Source organism: Pelmatolapia mariae, linkage group LG14, assembly GCF_036321145.2.
Source record: "Pelmatolapia mariae isolate MD_Pm_ZW linkage group LG14, Pm_UMD_F_2, whole genome shotgun sequence".
Classification (NCBI taxonomy): domain Eukaryota; kingdom Metazoa; phylum Chordata; class Actinopteri; order Cichliformes; family Cichlidae; genus Pelmatolapia; species Pelmatolapia mariae.
The window spans coordinates 12,404,224-12,429,948 of NC_086239.1; the positions used below are offsets into that span (position 1 = coordinate 12,404,224).

General features: G+C 42.2%; 1 protein-coding gene across 3 annotated transcripts in view; it reads left to right on the forward strand.

The window, feature by feature from the left end:
* LOC134640857 (cGMP-dependent 3',5'-cyclic phosphodiesterase) overlaps positions 1–25,725 on the forward strand; it is a 170,296-nt gene that overhangs the window by 126,084 nt on the left and 18,487 nt on the right. For 2 of the 3 annotated variants that reach the window (XM_063492896.1, XM_063492897.1), the window contains exons 3-13: positions 10,966–11,055; positions 11,309–11,397; positions 14,207–14,316; positions 15,116–15,165; positions 15,396–15,455; positions 15,800–15,956; positions 16,507–16,559; positions 18,653–18,727; positions 19,031–19,072; positions 20,505–20,573; positions 20,662–20,792. In XM_063492896.1, coding sequence (XP_063348966.1) covers positions 10,966–11,055; positions 11,309–11,397; positions 14,207–14,316; positions 15,116–15,165; positions 15,396–15,455; positions 15,800–15,956; positions 16,507–16,559; positions 18,653–18,727; positions 19,031–19,072; positions 20,505–20,573; positions 20,662–20,792 — 926 coding nt within the window. Of the gene's footprint in view, positions 1–10,965; positions 11,056–11,308; positions 11,398–14,206; positions 14,337–15,115; positions 15,166–15,395; positions 15,456–15,799; positions 15,957–16,506; positions 16,560–18,652; positions 18,728–19,030; positions 19,073–20,504; positions 20,574–20,661; positions 20,793–25,725 lie in introns of those variants that run through there. The other variant, XM_063492898.1, reaches the window with a different exon arrangement.

Sequence of the window (25,725 nt, forward strand, 5' to 3'; positions counted from 1 at the left end):
CAAATGCTAGGAATAGTTGATAATCCCACACCAAACAACATGTAACACCGGATAAAATTTTAAAAAAAATATGACCAAACCCCACACAAGACAACAAATAAAACTAAGAACAGAGGCTTCATAATATTATCAATAACAATAGAAAGATCACAAAACCCACAGACCATGACGCTGATAAACTGAGATCTTTTATGAAACTTTACAAGGGATTCAATGTCTATTTGATAACTCAGGATGAATTTATTGCTAAATAATCAGGTTTCATAAAGACTAGACCCATAAATCAGCTTATGAATCCACTATTTCTTATTTCTAACTGTTTTCTCTTACTCCTTCAATTAAAATACAAATCTGATTAGACCTGATGAGAACAGCTGTCTGCTGTTGTCTCCAGAGGAGATAAAGGAGGCAACTGAGAGGAGGATTGGCAGACATTTATTACTGCCAGGAAATCTTTGTCAAGTTTTATAGTGTGTGGGTCTTAGAAAAATGAGCCTTGCTGGATATTTGTTATGCATGAGTTTGTATTAAATTTGCAGGGCTGTCCGTAATCTAGCCGAGCAGTAGCTGCTGGCGAAAACCATTATTGCACTAATCCAAACATCTAAGTTTAAAGAATGCTGTAAGTAGGATTATTAAAACAATGTAACAAGTGCACCAACTTTGCATGGAGACTGTCTGTAATGTTACAGGAAGTGACCATATGATATGACATGTTTGAGGTTTATGACTTAAAGGCAAATGTTTGCCCAGGGAGTTTGCATGTCCTCTTTGTTGGGTCATCATTTCCCCTCTCAGACTTAGCCTAGCTTTTAATTTAACGCCTATTTCATTCTATTAAAATCTGTTAGCCCTAGTTTGTGCTGTATTATTAAAGCATCACTTGCCTCCAGTCCTTTTTGCAGTTCTTCAAATCTTGTCTCTCTCCAACTGAGCAATGTGTGAATTTCATCAGCGAGCAGTTTTCTGTCTTTATAGGATTGGGTTCCCGTGTTTAGTCAGTCCACTTCAGCCTTAATTTCTGTTCCTCATTCTTTCTGTCTATCATCTACTTCCTTTCGAGTCACGCTGTAGAAACATGAATTATGAATTATGGTTTGTTGGCTGCTCTTGCGGTGTGATCTTAATAAATTTCACTGGAAGCTGCTGAAAATCACTGTCTCTCGTCTTCTGAGTCTCTCTTTCTCGCACACACAGGTTGTTTGGTTAATTACGGGGCAGCATTGCGATGCATCTGTTTCTCCTGTACTTCGGCGATAGGTCGCCCTTGTTGTTACAGGAGTCAGCATCGCTCTGTTGTTTTTAAAACCTCCTCCTCTCGGTACTCTTAACTGAATGAATGGGGTGTGAGTGCTTGTTCCGAGGCCCGTCTTCATGGCTTGGCTGTATTCTACAGTGCATGTGTCTCCAGTATGTTAGTGATGCTACTGGAGACCCAGCTCTGTTGGAATAACAACCAGGACCTCACGCTGCTAGCCTCCCACCAGCTGTGGTGTGCATGTGTGTGTATACATGCCTCTGCCTGTCTTTCTCTCAATCTTTCCTTAAATCGTTAAATGTGTCCCTCATCCCTCCTCTCTCCGTGACAGACGACCGGTAAGGAAAAATCAATACGCATTGGGAAATCACTTATATGTTAAAGACCGGAAGAGCCCAGCTGTGCATCTCTTGCTGACTCGAACGGGGATTCGTGGTTCTGAGTTTGTCTCAGTTTGCGGAGGTATTCGGCTCCACAGAGTGAAGGATTTTGGGTATGCAAGCTCACTTAGATGTACTTGTGTCCCAAAAGCTAACAGCACATAATGCAACGGAAATGATACTATGCGCAAGTCAAATGCTGATTGGTTCACAAGTGGGCCTGAACAGGAAAATGACTTCTTCATGAAGTGGAAACACAAAGTGGACATTTTTCATTGTGTTTAACACTGACGTTCACTTCAACTTGTTGAATGTTACAACTTTAGACCTCTCTGCAGCAGGCTGAAGGACTAGCAACAACACAAACAGCCATAGCCCACACACTGGTGACAGTAAACTGTTATAACATGTAGTTGACGGTCTGCAAAGCTGCTGCGTGTAGACCCAGCTCACAACCGTGCTGGTGCTTTTAAACATGCACAGATACGCAAGCAGAAGGTGTTGGTTAAGCACAGTGATTCACTGTAATGCACAGAGGGGCTTGTAGGATCAAGTAAATTGTTGGTTTTGCATAAATCTCTGCAGACATAAAGGAAGATACCTTTAATCATGTGCAAGTGGAGTGCCATTACCCTCCATCCTCTCGCTGTTAGATCAAGGTCGACTCACTTGAAATGCAGATGGGCTTGACTCAAGGCGTCGGATGGCTCTGTGAACAATGCAGCAGATAAGAAATATGGGAGTTACCCTAAAGACTCCAATTAGCTCCTTAAACTAATCCTCTCGGTCAGGCCTTTATTGCAGCGCAGTCGTTAACTAATGTGACCAATTTAGAATATTAGTATTCAACTAACTGGCTAATCTGCTCTGTTTCTCAGAGGAATGGTTGTTTCCTTCAGTGAATTCATGAGTGCAATGAAGCACAAAATAATATTTTTAAAATCTATACAAAGTCAGGTTTTGTTGTAGTGAATCTTCCAAAAAGTTGCAGAAGTTATTCTAGAATAAATAAGGATATGAATGTTACCTATTACCTGTTTTTGCATCTTGAAACTCACAGTTTTTGTGCTTCCGATTCTCTCGACCTACTGACATGTGGGATAATATATCATACAGGATTGTCAGAGTACTAAAATCTCTGGCAATTAGTAAGCTATATAACCAGATAACAAACAGCAACAATTTGGTTGTGTTGATATACTTTACATCTTACTTTGAAAGGGTGTTATTGCCTGTGGAAGGTGGAAGGCAGCCATTTTTCTTCTAGAAAGGGGCAAAGTGGCAGATTTTTGTTGCTGAGGCATTTGTCTGATTTACCTGCCAGCAGTTTGAACCCTTTAAAACTTGAACCATGAAATAATTGCCAGAAAAAATCACATTTTTGGAAAATAAAGTGTTTATTGGACCTTCATTTTTTTTTAGATTAGTTAAATATTAATTTACATATATCACACAGATGGCGTCGAAGTCTCAAACACTCATATATCAAGGTTGATGTAGCTAATTTAAACCAACACTAAATTGGTTTGAATTGGTTTTTCATTTCAGTGCTAATATTTGCTCTTTAGATGGATGTGTAAATGATTTTAAAAAACATAAAAGACCAAAATTTCCAGGGATAGCTTTTACACCAAAGGATGCTCCGTCAGGACCTTTTAGTATCCTTTTGTTAAATATGCAGTTTAATACTCAGACTGTAGATTGCATTTTGGCAGAATAATCTGATAAGAATAATTGACTGTCATAAGGCCCAGAACACGCAAAAAATGTGAAATACAAACTATAACAAGAAATATGAAAAGGAAATGTAAACAAACTCTAAGGGACGCATGGGGAATGGAAACATACACTCAGACAAAGATTAAGGGCGTGACAGGACTATGCATACACACACAGGGGTGATTGAGGCAGAGTAGAGACACCTGGGAGACACAGCTGAGCTAAAGCCAAACAACAACATACAGGGAAGTAAAACTAATAGAAGAGATATAATAAGCCGTGACCAAGATATTGAAGCCAAAACAGGAACTGAAACAGAACTAAGGCTCAAGATTTTAAGATATGATGGACGATTGTAAACAATCACAAACTAAGACTCAGTCAGGGAGAGCAGCACCAACCATTGCTAGCAAATGGTGCTTAGCGAGAACTAAAACAAATACATGAATCCCAAATATCCGTCGAGATGATCTAAAATATACAACTAAATGTGATTCAGAAAATGATACAAAACCACCCTCTTAGGCTTAAAACCATTGTCTGCACTTTTGTGCTGCCTCTAGGTCATCTTAAATTGGTCATGTGATTTGGACACCCCCCCCCCCCAATTACATCGACTGTAGAGAAAATTCAGGACCATGACACAAACTTTCTATGAACCAAAAATCCACAATACAAAGAGTAAAGCCTGACCTTGTTTGCTGGTGGTGATGAATTGTGAAGAGTTCCCCAAACAATCCCAGGGATGCGCTTACAGCCCTGTAATTGTTTTTATATCTGCCCATTTAATTTTATCCCGTTAAAGTGATAAAAATGTTATAATAATTTATGAGCGCTGCTATCTAATATTGGTTTATGTTTTTCTTAAACACACAAATAAACTGTGCGTTACTATGAAAAAAGCAGTAAAAGAAAATGATATTTTTAACTAAGACACAGTTAAGAGTGCTCTGTTTCTCCGTCGTGCTGTGTGCACACTGAGCACAGCGTGTGCAGGGACCACCAGTAACTACGCTATCAGAGATAATCTCCGCCCCCCAGCCAGACTCCTCGGGTCCAACAAGTGTGAAACGGCCTCAGCAAACGGATTAAGGTTAGAATAACAAAATTAAAGCAAAATAGTGGGGTATGCACTACATCGCTCCCTTCCAGTCCCCTATTGTCTTTGTCTTATCAGCACTTGCAGGTGGCTGCTTTGCGGTTATGAAGTACACGAAGTCTTTTTTTTTCTAATGTTTGTGAGAAATTTGTTTTATGCTAAATATCGAACCAAGATTTGCCTTCACTTTTCTCCCACTTATCCAGTTTATGGTCATGCGGGGTGCTGACGCCTATCTCAGCTGTTACAGGGCATGAGCTGGGGTACACCATGGACAGGACACCAGCCTGTCACAGGAGTGACACAAAGACAGACGACCAATCATGTCCACATTCACACCTACAGCCAATGTAGACTCACTAGTTAACCCTTTAAAGCCTGAACCATGAAATAATTGCGAGAAATTTTTAATTTTTCCAAAATGAAGTGTTTATTAAACCCTTTCACAATTTTTATTATTTAAAAACACTAGGCATTAAGAGTTCAATCTAACCTATGCATATCTTTGGACTGTAGGAGAAAGCCCACACAGACACTAAGAGAACATTCAAACTCCACACAGAAAGGCTCCAGGCAGCAGGATTCAAGCCCAGGACCTTCCTGCTAACCACCATGGGGCAATCGTGGCTCAAGAGTTGGCAGTTCGTCTTGTAATCGGAAGGTTGCCGGTTCAAGTCCCAGCTCTCGGTCGTTGTGTCCTCGGGCAAGACACTTCACCCGTTGCCTACTGGTGGTGGTCAGAGGGCCTGGTGGAGTGCCTCTTATCAGTTGTTTGGTACCGGGCCGCGAGAGTTGAAGCTTGGGTGTGAAATTTATGGTTTTCAGGGTTTTTATCGTTATTTTTTTAATCGTTTTTATCGTTAACTTCGTTTCCCATGTGTTATGAATAAATCTTCTTTTTTTGGTACCGGTACTGGTTGTATTTTGTTGTGTTTATCTGCGACACCTTAAAGGCCTGTCCATGAAAATATTGTCAGACATAAACCGGTCAGTGGCGCAAAAAAAAGGTTCGGGACCGCTGGTTTAGGTGTTTTAGTTGCAACACCACACATAACACTGGGACAATTTTGCAGGCAGGCTTATGGTGGCCCGCTTTTTAAAGACATCCACACTCTCTCCATCTATGTTCAGCACTTCATTAGACTGAGACTGCTGTGGAAGTCGGTTCAAGTAGAAAGAAAATGGCTTTTTCACTGTTATATTCAGCCGTGTTCCTTTCCATAAGTACTGCAGGAACACAGTACTATGTCTTCATATTATTATAAATTTATTTTATTTTATTTTCAGCAGAATCCAGTCATTAATAAAGGCCTTGAGATGTGGGTTGAGGCCCTGGAACACTTCCAATAATTTAAGACATTTTTTTATCAGATATAAAACAATAATATAGGACAACAGGGAGTCAGGTCGTCTCTTACAAGCTCCTGTCTCAACTGAGGCTTTCGTCTGTCTTCACTTAAATGAAATACAGTGGGCCATTAGGGATCTTTCTCTCACTTTTACCTGTTATATTACCAACACCACTCACTTCTTTTTTCCCTTTTCAGTGTTCATCAAATATATGATGCTACACTCCCTGGGGGCATAAATCTGTTTCCTCTTCAGCCTTTCGCACACTGCTGTTGTTGCTGGATTCATATGAAGAGTCCCTCAGAGAGCACAACCGGCAGTGAACGTGCAATTATGCTTTCGCCGCTGGAGCAGAAATACATCCAGAGCAGCGAGAGCAGACTCACATAGCCGGGTCAATCAGCTTGGCGATATCCTTTTGCTTTAATCAGCTGGAAATAATGCAAAATATAAAATGCGTACAAATCAGGCAATGTCAGAAGAGTTGATTTTAATATAGAAATGCAACTCCAAATAATGTAGGACCCGGGAAAAAAACATCACTCCTCACCAGGCAGCCAAAATAAACGTTAGAAAGAATGTGCAAATATTATCTGGTCTAGTTCTGCTCAACAGGAAATTATCTCGACATTATACAGAGCTTGATTTGACTTTATCCTGCTAGCTACAGCTCTGTCCGTGTAGACTTAATTAAACTTTTCAGTGAGATGTCCTCCTGGAGTTATTCTGCAAATGTCTGGCTCCCTCTCTATTAACTCAAATTTATGACTGCTGTAGTTTGGGGACATCACTGAATGAAATGCTGCTTTTTTCTTTTCCCTTTCCGGCACCTAAGTTCGTACCTTTGATTCCTTTAACTCCACCGAATGGCTGATGGAAACAGACTGTAACAATCTGAAAATTCTGTCTGACAGCAGCCTAATGATGATGAGCAGGAGCCTTTTTTCATTCGATAGTCAAGCTCCACTTCTCTGTAATGTAATTTCCTTGCTACCTTACGCTTGACCACTATGTTTTCATTATTTTGCATAAGTCACCAAGAAACTTGATGAGAATGTCTCAGGCTTAAGTGTCGAGAATATTAAAAGTAAATAGCCATCGCAGGAGAGGCTTTAGACACTCTTTCTGCCTACATTACAATAGCTTCCCTGCAGGAAATCATTAAGCTCATAAGATACACCTGTTCAACTCATTGTTAAGCAAATATCTAATCAGCCAATCAGACTCAGTATGTATATATATATAGATGTGTAGAGATGGTCAAGACGACCTGCTGATGTTCAAACTGAGCATTAAAAGGGGGGAAGAAAGGTGATTTAAGTCACTTTGAACATACAGGGTTGTATGCTGAGATCTCCCCACACAACCATCTGCAGGGTCTGAAACAGAGGAAATATCTAGTGCTGCAGTTCTCTGGATGAAAATGCCGAGTCTCGATTTCTGCTGTGACTTTCAATTGTAGGGTCAGAATTTGGCACAAACAACATGAAAGCATGGATCCAGCCTGTTTTGTATCAACAGCTCAGGCTGGTGGTGGTGTAACAATGTGGGGGATATTTTCTTGGCACAATTTGGACCTCTTAGGGCTTAATGAACATCATTTAAACACCGCAGGCTACCAAAGGCGTTGTTGCTGACCACGTACATCCCTTCTTGACCACAGTGTACCCATCCTATGATGGCTCTTCCAGCAGGAAAACACACAAAGCTCAAATTATCTCAAACTGGTTTCTTGAACATGACACTGATTTCACTGTACTCAAGTCACATGACCTCAATGCAACAGAGCACCTTTGGGACGTGGTGGATTCACACCATGAATGCGTTGCCCTCAACTTTCTCTGTCAGTTATAGTTTTTTGTTTTTGTTTTGTTTTTTGTGCGAAGCGTGCTGCAGTTGAGGTTAACTGGAGTATTTGACACCGCCATTACTGCCGTTTCTTAAAAAAAACAAAAAGACATGGGTGATGTGACGATCTGAGAACGATAAAAAGAGAAAAGGATACGTTTGGTTATGCTGATCAAAGGTGCCCTTCAGAAGAGTGCTTCAAGTGATTAGAATAACTGCAGATAAAGACAACAACAAAGACTACATCCCCATGAGAGGAGGAGAAACCTGATGATCAACATAAAAATGAAAACTCTGGTACACGGAGGAAATTAAGAGAGATGTTGAGGAAAGGTGGATTTAAAAAACGAAGCAAATTAAGAGAAAAATCGTGATGCTGCATGCACAGACACAAAAGGGCAGTGCAACCTGCTTGAGACGAGTGCAATCCTGAAACAAATTCAAACATGACAGTAATGCAATGAGTTGAATGAATATCAAATCTATGGGAATATTTTTCCGATAATTAAATCAAAGTAACGCATTTGCCATTTTGGTGAAGGCTGATGATCAAATATTTGTTCTGTAAAGCATTTTCAGATCAATTTAGATAAAAGCTGTAGCCAAATTCACATAAACTGAACCGGCATTAGAGAACGCTGTTAGTGTAATGAAATCACAATCGCTGTTTTCATTTCAATTTTGATCTCCCCCATGATTCAGGATTGCATCATCCTCTGTGTGAGGAGGAACGGATAAAAACCAGCTCAACTAAATAAACGTCTTCTTTCAGTCCCCGGGAAGAAACACCAGATAATAAAAACTAGAAATGTTATCATTTAAAGAAAAAATCATCGACATCATCTCGTGATTTCAGGTCCTGCTTGAGTGGGTGGCAGGATATGTATGCATACCTGAAGGAATGTGTGTGGGTGTGTGTAAATGTGTGCGCAATGATGGGCGGAGAAGGAGGTAAATTAATAAAACAGATGGTTCGAGGTATATGGAAAGAAATTATTGCGAAAGGTCAAAGTGCAGAGTGTGACATTTACCGAGGCATAAATCTGTTACAGCCACAAACGCTGTCTGTCGTTCCTGACAGCATCAGCATCGTGAGGATGGAAACCAGAGAGACGTTCATTGTTTGTCTGCTGCACGGCCAACACATTGCTTACTGGGATTTGTGCGAGTATTTCACAATCTGCAACTTAGGATACAAAACACTCTCAGACACACACTCACACATGGGCTGGCAGAGCTCCAACTTCATTACAACAGCACTCCGGCCGGCTGATTGAGTGATCAAAGCTAATCACATTTAATCCTATCTAATCATATGTAATAACCAACACTGAGCGCTCAGGCATGACAGCGCTCTCCACTCTCTCTCCATCTCCCCGCTTTTCGTCTCCTCTCCTCCTTGACATTTGACACACACACACACACACACACACACAGACCTGCAAAAAAACATGTCCTCCTCCCTCCTCATCCATGTTCAGCATCAGTCACAACCAACAGAGAGCGGTAAAACCGCTAGAAGTGAGGTATCAAAATGAGGGGAAGAGGACACTGGACCGCCTCGTTAGAGTGCTGAGCCCGGCGTTCGATACCTTCGTGCTCTTGAACGCCCAAGGGAAACAAGATGCTCTTCCTTTCAGTTGCGCCGTGTCACTAACAGCTTTGTCATGAACAACTGGAAGAAGAAGATCTGGCGGTTTCGGGCTCTGTGTATTCTTCCCCATTCATATTCAGCACACAGTTTTAAAGCAGGAGCATTTAAAGCCTTTGAGATTTCCCTCTGTGTTTTCCTTTGCTTTGATCAGATTTTGAAGTCCCGCTGAGATGTTTCTGTAGACCACGGTTAAATGTAATGATAATGCAGTGTGATCACTGGAACTGGTAGGGATTTAAGTAGACTTCACACAGAGAATAATTATGCCTATGGTGGGAATTTATAGCTGTTTCTGGTAAAGCTGAGGCCGGAGATGCAGAGGTGCTTCGTTGTAGTGTTTGCGGAAGGTAAAAAAAAATGTAAAAACCTCAATTTTGCACGACCTCAAACTATACGGTCCCTTTCATCTGAGATCTGCTCCCCTGTTTGTGTACTCCTCCATTCCTCGACCCTGTTTTTTAATCTAATTTTTATCAAAGTGTGTATTTCAGAGGACCGAAAAGAGCTATAAAAGCGCTGTCGCCTTGCAGTTGAATTGTCCCTTTTACGACAATATTGGACGTCAAATGGGGTTGTTTATAGAAATGTACCTGAAACACCCGTCCCTTAAACCTTTCTGACATCAAAATTGCCTCTGCAGTTCGCTACACCCAGCCAGTAGCCTGGTGTGTGGAGACAGTGAGGATTGAACTTCTCTCTCAAGCTCTGTTTTTTCATTCTTCATACGTTTCTGTCAAGTCGGTCCGCTCACATCAGGTACAAACAGTTTTTTCTTTACACCATGTCTTCACAGGAATAGTGTAGGTGAGTGTAGGTGACTGGCATTTTTTTTCAGAGCCCAATATGCAATCATTTGTCTCAAAAAGGTGCAAAACCAAAGAAAAATACCTGTTGTTTCACATTTACTGGCATGAATGAAAGGGAAGCCATTGTGCTGAAGACAGCTTGGAGTGATTAAAACAAGAGCGTATCTGTTCAGTCAGGCGTTAGCTGGATGGAAACTCAGATGAAATGCTTTCTGTGTGGCGAGTGGTCAGATGCCACCTCCTGTAAAAAGGTTTATTCCAAGCAGAGCCAGCCTCCACCGTGAAGAGGAGTAAGAGCCTGCATAGCTTCAGGCAAGCATTTTTTAGTTTGTCTATCTTAAAGATTTGAGAGTGCAGTAAAAAAAAAAAAAAAAGATGATTTCTCACAGGCTCTTGGTGAATTTGATCAGGCATAACAGAGCATCCAGGAATGTACATTTTCTTGCAACTTGTTAACTCGTTTCATAAATCGGCTGCCTACCAAAGTGTGCAAATGAATTGCCAAGTGCTTTGTTTTCTGAAATGAAACAAAAGCAACGAGCGCCTTGTTGAGCAAAATCCACTCCCTGGTGACATCCGAGCTCAGTTCATTCCTAAGTACCACACTTGTGTCTCCAACTGGTGCAGTTTGCTGAGTATATACTGAGTGTGACACAGTTTAAATATTGTTTCAGAGGCCTTTGCAGCCTGCCAAGGTAAATATCTGAGGAAGAGCTGTTGCGGTGTAATCCTTGTGCCCACAAAGAAAACAAATTGATAGCCAAGGCCTCGGGTTTTTCGAGCTGCACTTTACGATCGTAGAAAAACAACCAAACAGACATCGGGGCATCTGTTTTTGTTTTCCTCCCCAGGATGCCTTGCTGCGGCTGGCGGCAGTTGTGGATGCGCGCTCTCTGCGAGTGGCCCTTCGAGACGGCGTTCGGGAGCTGCTGCCCAGCACGGTAATGCACGAAAACACACACATATTGGAATTTCCTCAATTTATTACCTGGAGGAAGGGGAAGGAAAAAGAAAAAGCTTCCTGTTAGTATTCAGAGTGGTGTGGGTTAATATCTCAGCCCTGACACAGGACCAGGGAACAGAGCCCCAAACCTTGTTACAAATGGATGAGGCTCATCGCTCATTAAACTAATCAGAATCAGATTAATTTTACAAATGAATGTGCATGTATACGCGGGTGTGTTTTAATTCCAGGAGTGTGCATGTGTCTACTTGCTGGAGGAAGACTCGAGGCTACTATCTGACGACCCGCCACATGAGCTGCCACAGGAGGGCAAGATCAGGTGTGTGCTGCTTGTGCTTGTGTGTGTGTCTGTCTCTCTCTCTCTCTCTATGCGGCAAGTCACAGATGTTTCGTCTCAGTGAATCTCCGCCGTGTACTGATTTGCTGCATTTGTTGTTGAGGGCAGCGATACCCGGAGAAGCAATAGAACAAAGAGGAGGGGTGGGGGTGGAGGGGAAACGGAGACGGATGTTTCCTCTGTGTGAGAAACAGGTGTCGTCTAAATGAATGTGAGCCACTCGGTCCAAAATCACATCCTCCTCAGCACAGAGATAAGGTGACACACAGAGAGGACCTCCTCTGTTTTTGTCCTGGCCTTTGATTTTTACCCCATCACTTTTTCTTTTTTTTTTACCCTTCCTCACCCACCCATCTCTCTGACAGCTTCTTTTTTCCTCTTTTGTCATCTGCTTTCCCACCTTCCCACCTCACTGCATGAGTCTATCTTTACCCTCTTTTCCCTCTCAGCCTGATCTTCCCCCAAAGAGCCATAAAGCACTATGCTGCCTGTGTTTAGATCTTCCTGCCTACAGCTACCGCCCTCCCCCTTTCCCGTGCTCCTCTTTCTCTCTCACCTTCAATCCCTCTCCCGTGGAAGCGTTGCGGGGCTAATAGCAGAGGTGACAGTGCCTCCGGTCCCTCAGCGAGGCTCGGCGATCCTCTCCTCTCTTAAGTGCTCCCCGAAGCTCCACGACCCCCATGTGCTGCTGCGACTGCTGCCGAGGCGCTGGGGAAAAACCAATTCTACATTATTGATGAAAGTGTCTGTTTGTCAGACAACCACCCCGTTTCCAACACCTCATTGCCACATGAACAACGGGAAGCCACACAAACATCCTCACGAGGCACCAGCGCGCAAAGACACACGCACACACAACACCTGAGCGCACGCACAGACGAACGCTCACATACTCGCATTTATCAGGACGAGATATCGTGGAGATATTAAAAGAGCTACAGGGAAGTTTGTTACTTTTTTCTCCTTCCAACTCACCTGCTTATATAAGCCTGTTATCAAGTCCTTGACACACACACACACACTCAATGAACCCTTATAAGAGGCAGAAGGCCATGTTGTTCCAGCCTACTTTCTAATACATACAAGCCCATTATGTGGACCTTGACGCACATGCACAGCCATGCAAAAAAATAAACCTAAACAAGTTCAGCTAAGAAATCTTCCTTGAAGGTTTCTCTTCTAAACAACTTGTTGTGCTCACAATATGTGAACTCTTAGAGCCAAACAAGCCAAATGACAAATGCTGCAGAAGAAAGATGCAAGGCCAGAGTGCAAGGATATGATAATAAACACGACTCAAACTTGTTGCCACCTTCTTTGGGCCCGAGCTCATTAAATATGGAGCAAGGGGTAGTGTTGTCTGACCAATGAAAACTTCTTTGTGGAGGTTGTAGACGCTGCATCTTCTAAGCTGAAGTGCAGAGGGACCACCCTACTTGCTATGAGTGATCCACGATGGATGTGCTGCCCTCCATATGTCTGACATATTTTTCTGGGTGAGCCTCGGATGATGTATTACATCAGCATGGCGCTGCAGTAAAAGAGTCCAGGGCTAAACTGGAGCCTTTCAGCCCCTGGAAACAATTTAAATATCAGTGTTTCCCCCGCTTTCTTCTTGATGGTTAAGTGGTTATGACAAATAAGATTTACATTCTAGATTTAGGCAGAAGCATTTGCAACTGTCATCTGATACGCAAACAAACTGCTATCCTCCAAGTTCAGTGTGTAGACCACTGAATTGTTATTATTATATGGGAAATGACATAAATAAGGTGCCTTTAAAGTAGTTAAAAGTATCGGTATTGGTGATACTGGCCGTTTATTTACTTGGTGTCAGATCAATAGCAAAATGAGACTTTTAGTTGCTCTTTTATTATCACGCACCGAACATTAAAACACACATTTTAACATCACATGTACTGTCAGACGTACACACACAACAGCAAATAACAGTATTGTTCATAGTGCCTCGGGGTCATTTGTTTTGCTCTCCGCTGTACCAAGAGAAGCTGTTTTGAACCAAATACATACGCAAAGGTCAACTGTATTTGTCACAGTAGTGAAGTACAATGAGAATGTTTTTTGACTGAAGTGCAATATTCCTCAGTGAGTTTGAATAAATGGGCATTTTTAAATCAATGCACCATGCAGAGATTTGGCTTCAACGCTCTGAGGGATTTCAGACTCTGTAGAGCCCGTGTGCGTTACAGAGGGACTGCTGCTCTGTGTGTGCGTGTGTGTGTGTGGCTGCCAAAGGGATTAACTGATTATTATCTGAAGCACATACATCTTGAATCTAACTGTGTGCACGGGCGAAACCGTGTTGCTTCCTCTTCCTGTTGCTTTGTATGCTCGTGCACATTTGAGCACGAGGCGTGCACTGTGTTCACGTGCGGTAGCCGGTCCAAAATACACAATTGCCCCAATGTCCTATATTTTAGCATGAAACACCTGCCTTCTTTATTTAATGTAACACCCACAAAGACCTACACCTTTGCCATCACACCTGGCTTCACACCTGGCTTGCTCTTTCACACACATACACACACATATGCACAAATGGCTGCGGTGAGTTTATAATTTCACAATGAATAATAGGGCTATTCAGGGGTGTTTTTGTTAGTATGAATGAATTCAGCACACATCTGGTTTTATAATGTTGCCGCTTGTTTTTCCTTTTGCTCCAGCTGTCTTTCAGATTGTCTCCTCCCTTTTGTGTCGAATATGGCACGGGTAATTGTCTGTCTCAGACCAGAGTCACACTGAACTATCTATCATACATCTGTTTCAGGAGCATCGCGGACCAGCTGAAACGATGTCAGTGCACCGGCCTTCCTCCATCCGAACTGCCAGAGAAGTACAGAATCTGCCTCGCAGCGCCGTTACCAGCACACAGAAGAGGTGTGGTTATGTTTTGAAGGGTAGGGCTTTAATGTTGCTAGCGGACAGACAAAGTGCCCAGCATGTCCTTGTTCGCAAATGTGTGCATGTGCGCGGGAGCTCGCTTGCGTGCATGAGAGCAGAGAGATGTGAGAACGTGGGAGGAAAAAAAACAAGTACGAGGAGATAGAGAGGGAAGTAGCGAGAGGCGATGGTTGCCGAGGGAGAAGCATGGAGCCGTGTGGGCACGAAAAGCTGGACAAGAGGACTAAAAAAAGCAACGAGAGGTCTTTGATGAGGAAAAAATGCAGAAGAGCAAATGGAGATGAGTGAATACACTCAAAATACCACGTTTAGTTTTGTTAGGTGTAATTATAGACCCTAAAGTACACATGCATGACCACTCTGCACTGTGCGAATCGATACATAATACTGAACACCCATCACAATAATGATGCAGGGAAAGAGTTAGCCTGGCACCAAAGTGCTAAACCCATCATTCTGTTTGTTTTGTCCTCTGCTGTCCACACGCGCAGCAGCACACACCTCGGTGATGACATTTATTTTGCTGATTAGGATTAGGTGTTGTTAAAGATGAGAAAAACAAATTAAAGAACAGAGGAAGAAAAAGTATTATGCAAGGACATCAGGTGTACTTTTTACCATATTTTTTTCTTCCATATGTAGCACAAGAACACGTGGGGGCGAACAAATAAGATTAGGAGCTAGACGAGGACATGGAAGGAAAATTAAAGGACGATTAAAAGACCTCTGAATAAATTCATGATGTGTTCTGAATGCTCTTCTTTCTTTCTTTCAGCTGTTGTCATTCCTATCTTGGAGCAGGACAAGGTCATCGCTGTCTTACTGGTGAGTCAGTCAAGGACAAAAAATTAATCGTCCAAAGTAACAAAACCAGTTGCAGCAGAGAAGGTCATTACCTCTAAGTTCTCCTATTAAAGAAGCAAAAGGCAGATTTTTTCAGTCGTGCGCCATATGTGAATTCAGTTCTCCACAGAGACCACACAGCTCGCACCACCAACTCGACTGAATAGCATTTTGTTGATTTTCCACTCTGTGTGTGTGTTTTTGTATTGCAGGTGGGCTGCGGTCCACTATCTGATCAGGATGAACTGCATCTGAGCGTGCTGGAAAAACATGTAAGCTTGCTCCTGCGTAAAAAACAGCTTGGCAGCAGCTACGGTGCTCTTTAGTTAATCAACACTCTTTGGCACGGTGTTTTACCAAAGAAAAAAAACAGCATACATGCGTGTGCTCTGCTGTATTAGGAAATTAGGAAACAATGGTTGTCGAACAAGTATTAACAACTATCTGTACAAGCCGTGATGTTATTTTTTATTCCTTAACTATAGTCTGTAGTATTGATACGCACCAATTTTACATTTGTATTGTGTTACGGATCCAAATCTTGTGTATAATGTTAAATAGATGATGCTTATATAGAAGTTATAATTTATCTTTTTACGTCCACGTGGTGTCGCAGGCCTCGGTGGCATGTGTGCGGGTCCAAGCTGTTCAGACATCCTACCAGAGGCCTCCTTTCAGCCCCTCTCCACTACAGTCCCACAATGCACTGCTGCCCCTCAATGTCTCAGAACAGGACTACTGCGAGCTGGACCGCAACATCCTGCAGCTCTGTGGTACGCACACAGCACACACACACTTTACAGACGTTCATCTCTGCCTCTTTCACTCTTCTCTGAGAAAACACCAAACTCATGCATACATGCATATGCGTATATGAGAGGTGGGATATAATAATGGAGCTGTGGGAATTCAGATGGAGTCTGTCATGTGAAAACACAAAGCATTGTTTAAAATCTCATGCTTAATGCTATTTCTTCACACATACGCATCAATGCTGTTTGCTCCCTGATAACTGTCAAAAAATGGGGGTTGCATTTAGTCTCTTTAGTTGTTTTTTGGGTTTTGGGGGGGGTCTTTATCTGCAGTCCGGGCAGCCCTCCATCCCATGTCTTGTCTTCATTATTAGTCCCTCTGTTAGCTGGTTCCTGCTCACCCTTCCCCGACCTCGCTGTCTCAGTGTATCTCTCCCTGGATTGCTTTCTGTCCACTTGCGTACATGCTCTGCATTCCCACTCTCCTTAACGCCACTCTGACCTTGCTCTACGCTGGTTTTTCCTCCCGTCATCCTCTCTCTCTCTCTCTCTGTCTCCCTCTCTCTTTTAGGTGAGCTCTATGACCTTGATGCAGCCTCTCTCCAGCTTAAAGTCATCAATTATGTAAGTGGTTGAGATCACTCATGCGCTTTCACACACACACACAACCTGCAGACACACACTCTGTGTTAAATATGTACAGTACATTCAAGACATAAAATCCTTCCCGGTGATTTCTACCTCTCTTCCTGTCATTATTTTTACTACAAGCTTATTGTCACACAATTACCCCATTAGTCTCCCCTTAATGTGCGCACCCTTCTTATATGATACACTCTCTGAAGCCAGGGGAGCAGAGCGAGAGGTGTAGAGATTGATTGCAAGGAAGGAGGAGCTGTGCAGAGAGCCGTGAGAGAGAGCAGAGTTATCAAGCTTCAGCCACGGTAGTCAGTAAATTGTAGTCAGCGGGACTCTGGCTACAATTCAAATGTATGGAAATATTCACAGAAGAAGAAGATAAGAGAGGGCGAGAGAGAGAATAAAGCAAGAGAAAGTAGAGAAATTTGAAGGTTATGCTGCATCAAATGGACAGAGCTTCAGTCCATCCAAGGAAGCTTGATGGATCCAGGGACGCCAGTCTTTTCTTCAGAGTTTGGTAAAAGAAAATGTTAACACAGTCTTTTGTCCTCACATGAAAAGGAAAAATAAAACCATCAGCAATTTCTAATCGCGAGCACTGCTGCAACTCATAATCTCATAATAATCGGAATAATTGCAGCCCTAACATACTCGGAGTTTCAGGTATTCCGAGTATTTTTAATTTAGTTAAAGGAACCAAGTGAACTCGCTGCTTTCCTTCGACAACGTTTTTTTCCTCGTTTTCTATTATGTTTCTAAAATGAGAAAATGCATTAGCAGGCGGACGCTATCAGATGAACTCATTTACCATTAGCTGCTGTTACCGGCGTCCCTGCACAGCAGAAATTATAGATGCTGTCTTTGAGTACACGGATAGCAAAGGTTGCTCCGAAAACCAGCATAAAGCGAGGTGGATATGTCTCTCTGTAAACGCTTAAGTCAAACCTACCTGACCTTCTGTGCAACCTGTGCTACCCTGGGACCAGCTCAGCGGTGCTGAACAACAGCAGCGCGGCCTGCATCCTTTTATGCCCCTGAACCTGCATTGGATTTTTTTTTTTTCTTCATCCATCCGTCTCACAGATGAGAGCGAGGGAGAGAGACAGAGGCTGCGGTGGTGCAAAATAGACTGCAGGGCTTTTAAAGATGCATGTTAAATCCGACATGATTTGTTTTTGTCTATTTGTTTATTTTTACTGTTGTAAAAATAATGGGGTGAGGGCACAGGGGAGAGGAGAGGGAAGAGGAGCATGGGATTGTTGCTTCTGAAGAATCGTGGGTTTTTTCGGGTGGGAAGAGCTCGGGGCAGCTCTTATGGTATTAACAGCATTTTGAAAAAGGGGTTGGAGGGGCTTATTATTATATGAGGGTGCAGCAGCGTGCTTTGTGTACGTGCACATATGTGTGTGTGAGAGACTGGGGGGCAAATGTGTTGGCAGTGGCTGGCGTTTATTCCTGTTCTGCTTGTTCTCCATCCAGCTCGGTGGATTACGGAGAAGAATGCTGTGTGAGGAAGCGCTGCTGCATATGTGTGTGTGTGTGTGCATGTATATGTTTGTGTCAGCGTGCGTGCAGGGGCGTGTACAGCTCAGAGTGTATTTTCAGTCTATGAATGTGAATGAAATGTTTTCATCACAGACAGCAGCGGGAAATTGGTTGCAACTCTGCAGGTCTTACAGAGCAACAGCTTCAGGGAGCTTGAACACACACACACACTTCAATTTACACACACGCAGACACCAAATGTGATTTTCTTCTGTTTATCCATCTTGGAAAATCACAGCAAACTGCGGGGCTTACGCTGAAAATGTACTTGAATAAATCCCGTCTGTTTAACGTAATAAAAACCTAATTTCATTCCAGATTTTAATCTACTGCAAAAATCAGTTTGAATTCTCACCACGCCCCGGGAGCAGTCATTTTTCACCGTCCGCCGATTTCTTATCTTATCTCCACGCCTAGGCTACACTCCAAAGAATAGTAAATTGAAGGTTTTAAAACAATCTGAGCGAGTCCGATAAAGAGAGATTTCTGTGATTATACGTCAGGACTGATGTCGTGTTTGTGTTCTTCTGCAGTTGCAGCAGCAGACTCGGTCGCAGTGCTGTTGTTTGCTACTGGTCTCTGAGGATAACCACCAGCTATTTTGCCAGGTATACACACAAACGCGCACACACAGACACATCTTTATCGCTGTCGTACACATTTGTTTTCATAATCTTTGAAATACCACACAAAAAACAACATGGACACACACACCAATCTTTCTCACATACTGTTCTCTTCATCCCCACCGCCACAGACACACACACACACAGACACACACACACACACACACACTCACACACACACACACACACACACACACTCACACACACCATGACTCATTTATCAAAGAGCAATTTGAACATTAACATTTGAAGAACTCCCGACCTTTGACATCTCTGACCTTTTAGGTAGTCGGAGACAAAGTCCTGGAAGAGGAGATCAGCTTCCCGGTGAGGGAAAATATCAATGCAATAATTTACTTATTGTTTATTGATTTTCATCTACATTTCATGTTTGTCTCCAATGTTCCCAGTAAAACAGTTTTTTTTTTACCAGTTTGATACCATTTCCATTAAGTCTTTTATTTTTCCCTTTTACTCATGAATGACCTTCATTTCCTTCGGGGAGCGAGGTTATGTTTTAATAGCTTTTGCGTGTGTGTAACTCTGTCTGTAAACACGATAGCTCAAAATGCTTTGAATGAATTCTGAAAAATTTGTACATACACCCATCAAGGTCTTCAAGGTCAATTTAATTATTAACACTCAAAAACTGACAAAAAACCTTATAACTTAGAAACTATGATTCTTGCAAGTGTGCTGTGAATTTAAAATATGTCATATTTGACCTCTGACCTCTTTCAATCCAATTATATTCAGTTTTATCACAACAACAGTTGCTTAAAGGTGCTTTATATTGTAAGGTAAAGACCCTACAATGATACAAAATACCTCTTCGAGATCAATGACTTGATCTGAAGGTCAAAGTGATATTAATGCCACACAGAGCTGTTTAAAGCTAACACTATTGTTTGCAATGTCAGCATACAGGCACATAGGAAGTGATATACAGTGAAATGAACGCTATATCCACATAAATAAAAGATCGTGAAGAATAATATCTGAACGAAAGAATATGCCAAGTATATTCAAATGGGTTTCAACAGGGCAAATAACAAAAGCCTGCACTTTGCACTTGTTTTTACTGCGCCACAAACTTCTTAAAGTTTAAAAGTAACAAAGAAAACAAAGTGAATTTATACAAAACGCAATCGTTTTTCCTTAAATTATCGAGGGTGAGCTGCCTCGGCCGAGGTTTGCGCTCTCTGAGTGCTTCTTGTTCGTTATGTGGTCTGTTAAGCTGAGGTGCGGATTTCAGGGATGTCTTCTCCAATTTTTAATAAACAGAATTATGATGCAAGTGTTGCAACCCTGCGTGTAGTTTCTTTTTTCTTTTTTTTTCGAGTGTCATGATAGAATAAGCCTCCCACATGTAATCACTTATAATCCTCAGCAGGAGTTATAATTAAGAAATTTGGTGAGGGCCAGTAATGACATCCTTTGGGTGGCTTGCACTCTCCTGTCTCTGGCTGCAGTGCTTGTGTAGCATATTTAACAGGCTTTCCATTATCGTGTGAATAGACTGCGTGCCCCAGCCTAAATGATGTGTGAAATCTCGATAATAGCCGGTGAAGAGAGATATCAAGACACAAGAAAAAAAAAACTTAAGTGGCTGTATGTGCTGTTTAGCACTGGTAATAAGCTTCACTGACAATAAACAAGCTTTTTTATATCTATTTTACCCTCATTATACTGGTTTTATTTACTTTCCTTGTGCTCATCTTGTCTTTATTATCTCCTTGTTTTTCTCACTTCTGTGCAGCTCATGTTTGGACGTTTTGGTCAGGTTGTCGAGAAGAAGAAGTCAATTACTCTTCAAGACATCAGTGCTGTAAGAGATCTATCTATTTGTGCATCTATCTATCTGTCTGCATCACTGTAACTAATCTGTTTGTCTTTTCTGCCTGCTACCATGGCAGGAGGAGCGCAGGCAACTGTCCAGCATGTTGGGCTGTGAGATCTCCTCCATGCTCTGTGTGCCTGTGGTCAGCAGGGCTACAGGTCAGGTGGTGGCACTAGCGTGCGCTTTCAACAAAGAGGGCGGGAAAAGGTATGTCCTCGCTTTGAGTTGTTTATTTTTGGTTTGTTTTTCAGTTTAATGCTGAGAGGACCACACAGCACTCGCTAAAGTCGCGTTTTGGACCTCGCAGCTGTTCAGAAATCACTCCAGTGTTGATGGCTTAATGCCGAAAAAACTTTTTTGAAATTACTCGGCTGTCAGTCCAAAAGTGATTTGGCTTTTCCTAATGCCACAACTGCTGACTCATGGTAGATGCAAAGATTTATCTGACAGCAGCTTACAGTAATGTCGGGATGGGGCCTGATTAGTTGCGCCTTACAGCTCAGATTTGTTGAGGTTATAGTAGCAGAGACTGCACTGCTGTTTCCACTAAGATCTGCAGCTTACCAGCAGGTTGTGCTTCGTGTTGGCCATGAACAGATGCAGGGGAAGGACTGAGATGCAAAAGCAGCCCTGGAGTTTAAGCTAGAGTAGCCCAGAAATACTTGTGCAGTCCTCGGCAGGGCTGACATTCATACGGGATTTTTTGCTGATAGCAGAGTGTCTGTTTAAAGACACATGTCAGAAATGTGAGTGTAATGACAGGTTCCAAAAGTGTGTGCAAAAAGACAGAATAATGGAAAGGTAAGGATAGGCTAGGAGGAATGATATTACTCAGACCAGTGATAGGCAAGGCAACGTGTGACACATGCACATACTGCTACAGCTTTACAGTTAAAGGCTGTGTTTTTAAATATATAATACTCTCATGCATCAGTATAACACAAAGAGGCTATTTCATGTTTTCCAGCACAGGATGCTATTGAGCATATACAGTCATGGTTAAAAGAAAGTATACTCTCTTTAAATTTTAAGGTTTTAAATATCAGAGCATAACAAAGCATCATCTGGTCCTTAGCGGGTGTAAAAATGAGGTAAATGCAACTCCAACACATCACATATGTCATAAATCATCACCAAAAACTAAGTACACCCTTACTGCTTCCATAAGAAGCAAGAGGATAAGAGGACAGGTATGTACTTCATTAACAAATCAGTCCATCATTGTACAGTGTGAAAGATCATTCACAAGTGGAAAACATTTGAGACAGCTGACAATCACCCCAGGATCGGACGTCCCAGCAAATTACCCCAAAGTCACCCCCTGTTATGCTCAGACAAACTGCAAAAAGCAAAGTGCTACATCCCAGACTCTACAGGCCTCAGTTAGCATGTTAAAAGTTCAGTTAAATTAGAAAAAGACTGAACAAGTCTTTGGGAGGGTAGCCAGGAGAAAATCGTTTCTCTCTTAATAGCACGTGGCAGCACAGCTGAGGTTTGCCAAGTTACACAAGATTTCTGGACTAATGTCCTTTAGACAGATGAGACCAAAGTGGAGATTTTTGACCATATTATACTATATATCCCACTGTCATCAAAGGGGGTGGTGATTTGTGCTTGTTTTGCAGCCACAGGACCTGGGCAGCTTGCAGTCTTTTAGTCGACCATGAACTCCTCTGTGTTCCAAACTTTTTTAGAGTCAAACGCGAATTCATCTGTCTGACAGATAAAGCTTGACTCAAACTCGATCATGCGACAGGAAAATGATCCTTCGTACAGAATGACTAGAAAGAAAAGAATCAAGGTGTCGCAATCGTCCAGTCAAAATCCAGACCTGACTGATGTGCTATGGTAGGAAATTCAGAGAGCTATGCGTAAACAAATCAAACCAAATCAGCTAAAGCAATATTTTAAAGAAGAGCGGGTCAGAATTCCTCCACAGTGATGTGCGGAAATGATGAAGTAATACAGAAAATGTAGCTTTGAGTTATTGCAGCTAAAGGTGGCAAGGAAGCAGCTTCTAGGGTGTATTTTTTCACACATTGCTACTGCATTTTGGTGCAGTGTAATATGTTATGCGCTGTAGTTCCATTTACCTCATTTTAAGACCTGCTAAGGACCAGCTGATTTTTATTATCTCCTGATATATAAAACCTGAAAGAGGGTGTGCTTTCTTTTTACCTTTTTAACTGTGGAGCAAAACAATTCGCAGTTTGTCTCGTCTTATAGCAAATCTTCTTACCTATTTGAATAACAATCTCCAAAATATTCGCTGATATATTGTATTTCTCAAAACATATGAATAAATGAATAAAATAAACATCCCTCCCATCCATTGGCTACAAAAATAGGCTGCTTACATTGTTTTATTCCTTTTCAAGTTACCTATTAAAGCTTCTTAGTCATTTTCCAGCCAAGCACCAGATTTGTGCACAGGCTGTATGGATTCACAAATCACACGGAGCTGCACAGATGCCTGACACTGATACGTGAAATCAGGATATTTTAGGTTAGTTCAAGCAGAAACTGTTGGTGATGCCAAGTGTCTGTGCAGAGAGCACACAAGGGAAACAATGCTGATTATTAACAGTCTGCCATCTGAGTCTGAGCTGAACTGATCTTCAGGTATTTACTGATGATTTGCAAGAAAACCCTGTATATGTTTTTGTTAGAAGTCAAGGCCTCACCTATCCCTCATTCTGCATGGCTGTTTGTCATCACTCTTGCGAATCCCTACTCGGCAGTGCTTCTTGCTTAAAAGTCTTGCAAAAGTATGCAGCTGTCATTTATTGGGCAAGAAGACCCGCTAACTCATCAGGTTGTTAATATGACTCCATCAACAACAGCATCATTTTTTTAATGCACACCCATCTTTCACTGCACGGGCTGATGCTTACAAAACTTACCATTATAACCCAGAGTGACACAGTTTTACACGGATAATTTAAGTCTGGGTCCCGCTCCGTGTCACTGGCAGATGTGGAAAGTCCGTCATTTGACAGAGTGACCGCCCCCGAACATATACCACAGCACTTTTTGAGCTTGTGTGAAATCCTCTAATGTGTGTGTGTGTGTGTGTGTGTGTGTGTGTGTGTGTGTGTGTGTGTGTGTGTGTGTGTGTGTGTGTGTGTGTGTGTGTGTGTGTGTGTCCAGATGGTTGCGATGAGGATGACAGTGTGAGTATCTAGCGTCAGGTCATGAGCCTAAAAGCAGCGGGAGGCTTTGCTGCCTGGTTTGGTGCTATGTTTTGGTATGCGTGTGTATGTATGTGTTTGGTTGTGTGTGTGTGTGTGTGTGTGTGTGTGTGTTTGTGTGTGTGTACGGGTTCGTACTATCCTGGTGGGGACCAAAATCTGACTTTTACTATCCTGGTGGGGACTTTCTGCACCGTGGGGACCAAAATCCAGGTCCCCTCGGGGTTGAAAGCAATTTTCACACTCAAAATGCGGTTTTACTGTCAGGGTTACAATTAGGTTATGGTTAGGTTTAGGGTAAGGGTTAGGGTTAGGCATTCATTTTTAATGGTTAGGGTTAGGGTAAGGGGCTAGGGAAAGCATTATGTCAATGGGATGTCCCCACGAGGATAGCAAACCAGACATGTGTGTGTGTGTGTGTGTGTGTGTGTGTGTGTGTGTGTGTGTGCGTGTGTGTGTGTGTGTGTGTGTGTTGCCCAGAGCAATGCTGCTATCTCCTGAATGCAGAAGTCTGTAAACTTGCACTCCAGCTGTTTGTCTCTGTGTTTGTCTAAGAAACTGGGAAAGTTTTTCTGTGTATTGTATGATTTCCACACACGTGCAGACACTCTCATGCAGTCCTGTGTTTGTACTCCCTCCCTCTCTCTCTCTCCGTCAAGATTGTGAGAGATGAGAAGGGATCATGTCCTATAATTTCTCCCTCTGCCAGTGGCACAAATGATAGAACTTGCATCTCATTACCATAGTAACAGCAGCAGGATTATGGTCTCAACTGTGCATATAATGTGATGAATATCCTGTTCTGTGAGCACAATCATCCAGATTTTAGAGGAGCCGTATATCTCGAAGGTGCATCGCCTCATTATAGATATTGTCTGATCATATTCATGGTTTGCCGACGCTTGTCTCTCCTTTATAATGTGTCCTCTTAACCCGTGACACCGGTGTATAACAACATATTGTGACACTGGTAACAGGTCCGTATCTCAGATTTAGTGGCAGCAGGAAAAAGAAGCAGCTTGAGAATGAGCAGAAGCACATTGTTAGAAGGAGACAATAGAGACACTGTTTTTTAATTTACACTCAGATATATTGTTCTTTTGACAAATAGGCTGAGTGATGGTTTGTTTCTAAGTGATGGAAGGATTTTTAACTGCCCCAGTCCAGTGTCACAGAAGACATGCACCTTCTGGTCTTTGGAGGTGGACTCCCACTGGCTGTTGATCATTTTCTATCACAGCTTCAAATAACTGGCGTCTACCACTGAAAATTATTCTCCACTCTCTTTATTCTGACTCCTCTGAATCTCTGAATGTCACTCGTAAAGATTTGTAGGACACTTGTTGAAGTTAAAGTGAGCCTGACAGGCTTTTTTTCAGGCTCCAACCTCTTTTGCTTAGATTCCTCTGAGGCCTCCAAGCGGAGGGCAAGAACGCCTTGAAGCAATATACAATATACCTTGATATCTGCACAATAATGTGCCACTGCCCTCTGTAGGCAAACACAGACAGCTACAAGCATGAATGTGGTCAATGGTGTTGCTGTCAATTTCTCACATTATTAAATATGGAAGGACACGGCTGCTTTCACTACCTGCAGGAAACAAACTTCAGTTCAACTTTCTGTCATTTCTGATATTTTTCAGTGACTTTGCCTTCACTTGTTGCCTGCACAGAGGTGTAAGTCTTTGTTGTAGTTAGCCAAGAGTACAGACTGTTGTCTTTTCCACCTTCCTGTGTGTGAAGGTAATTATTGAGGTTTCTTATTTACTCTAGACTTTTTGCATGATTTTAGTTTTGGAAAAAGGGCTTAAGTAAGAGCGTGTTCATGTTTTTATGACAAAACAGATTATTTAAATGGTTCTGATATACAGTATTGTACAAAAGTCTTTATTTAGTTTTTATTTGTTACTAGGAATATGGAAAATAGAAAATGGAAATGGGAAAAAT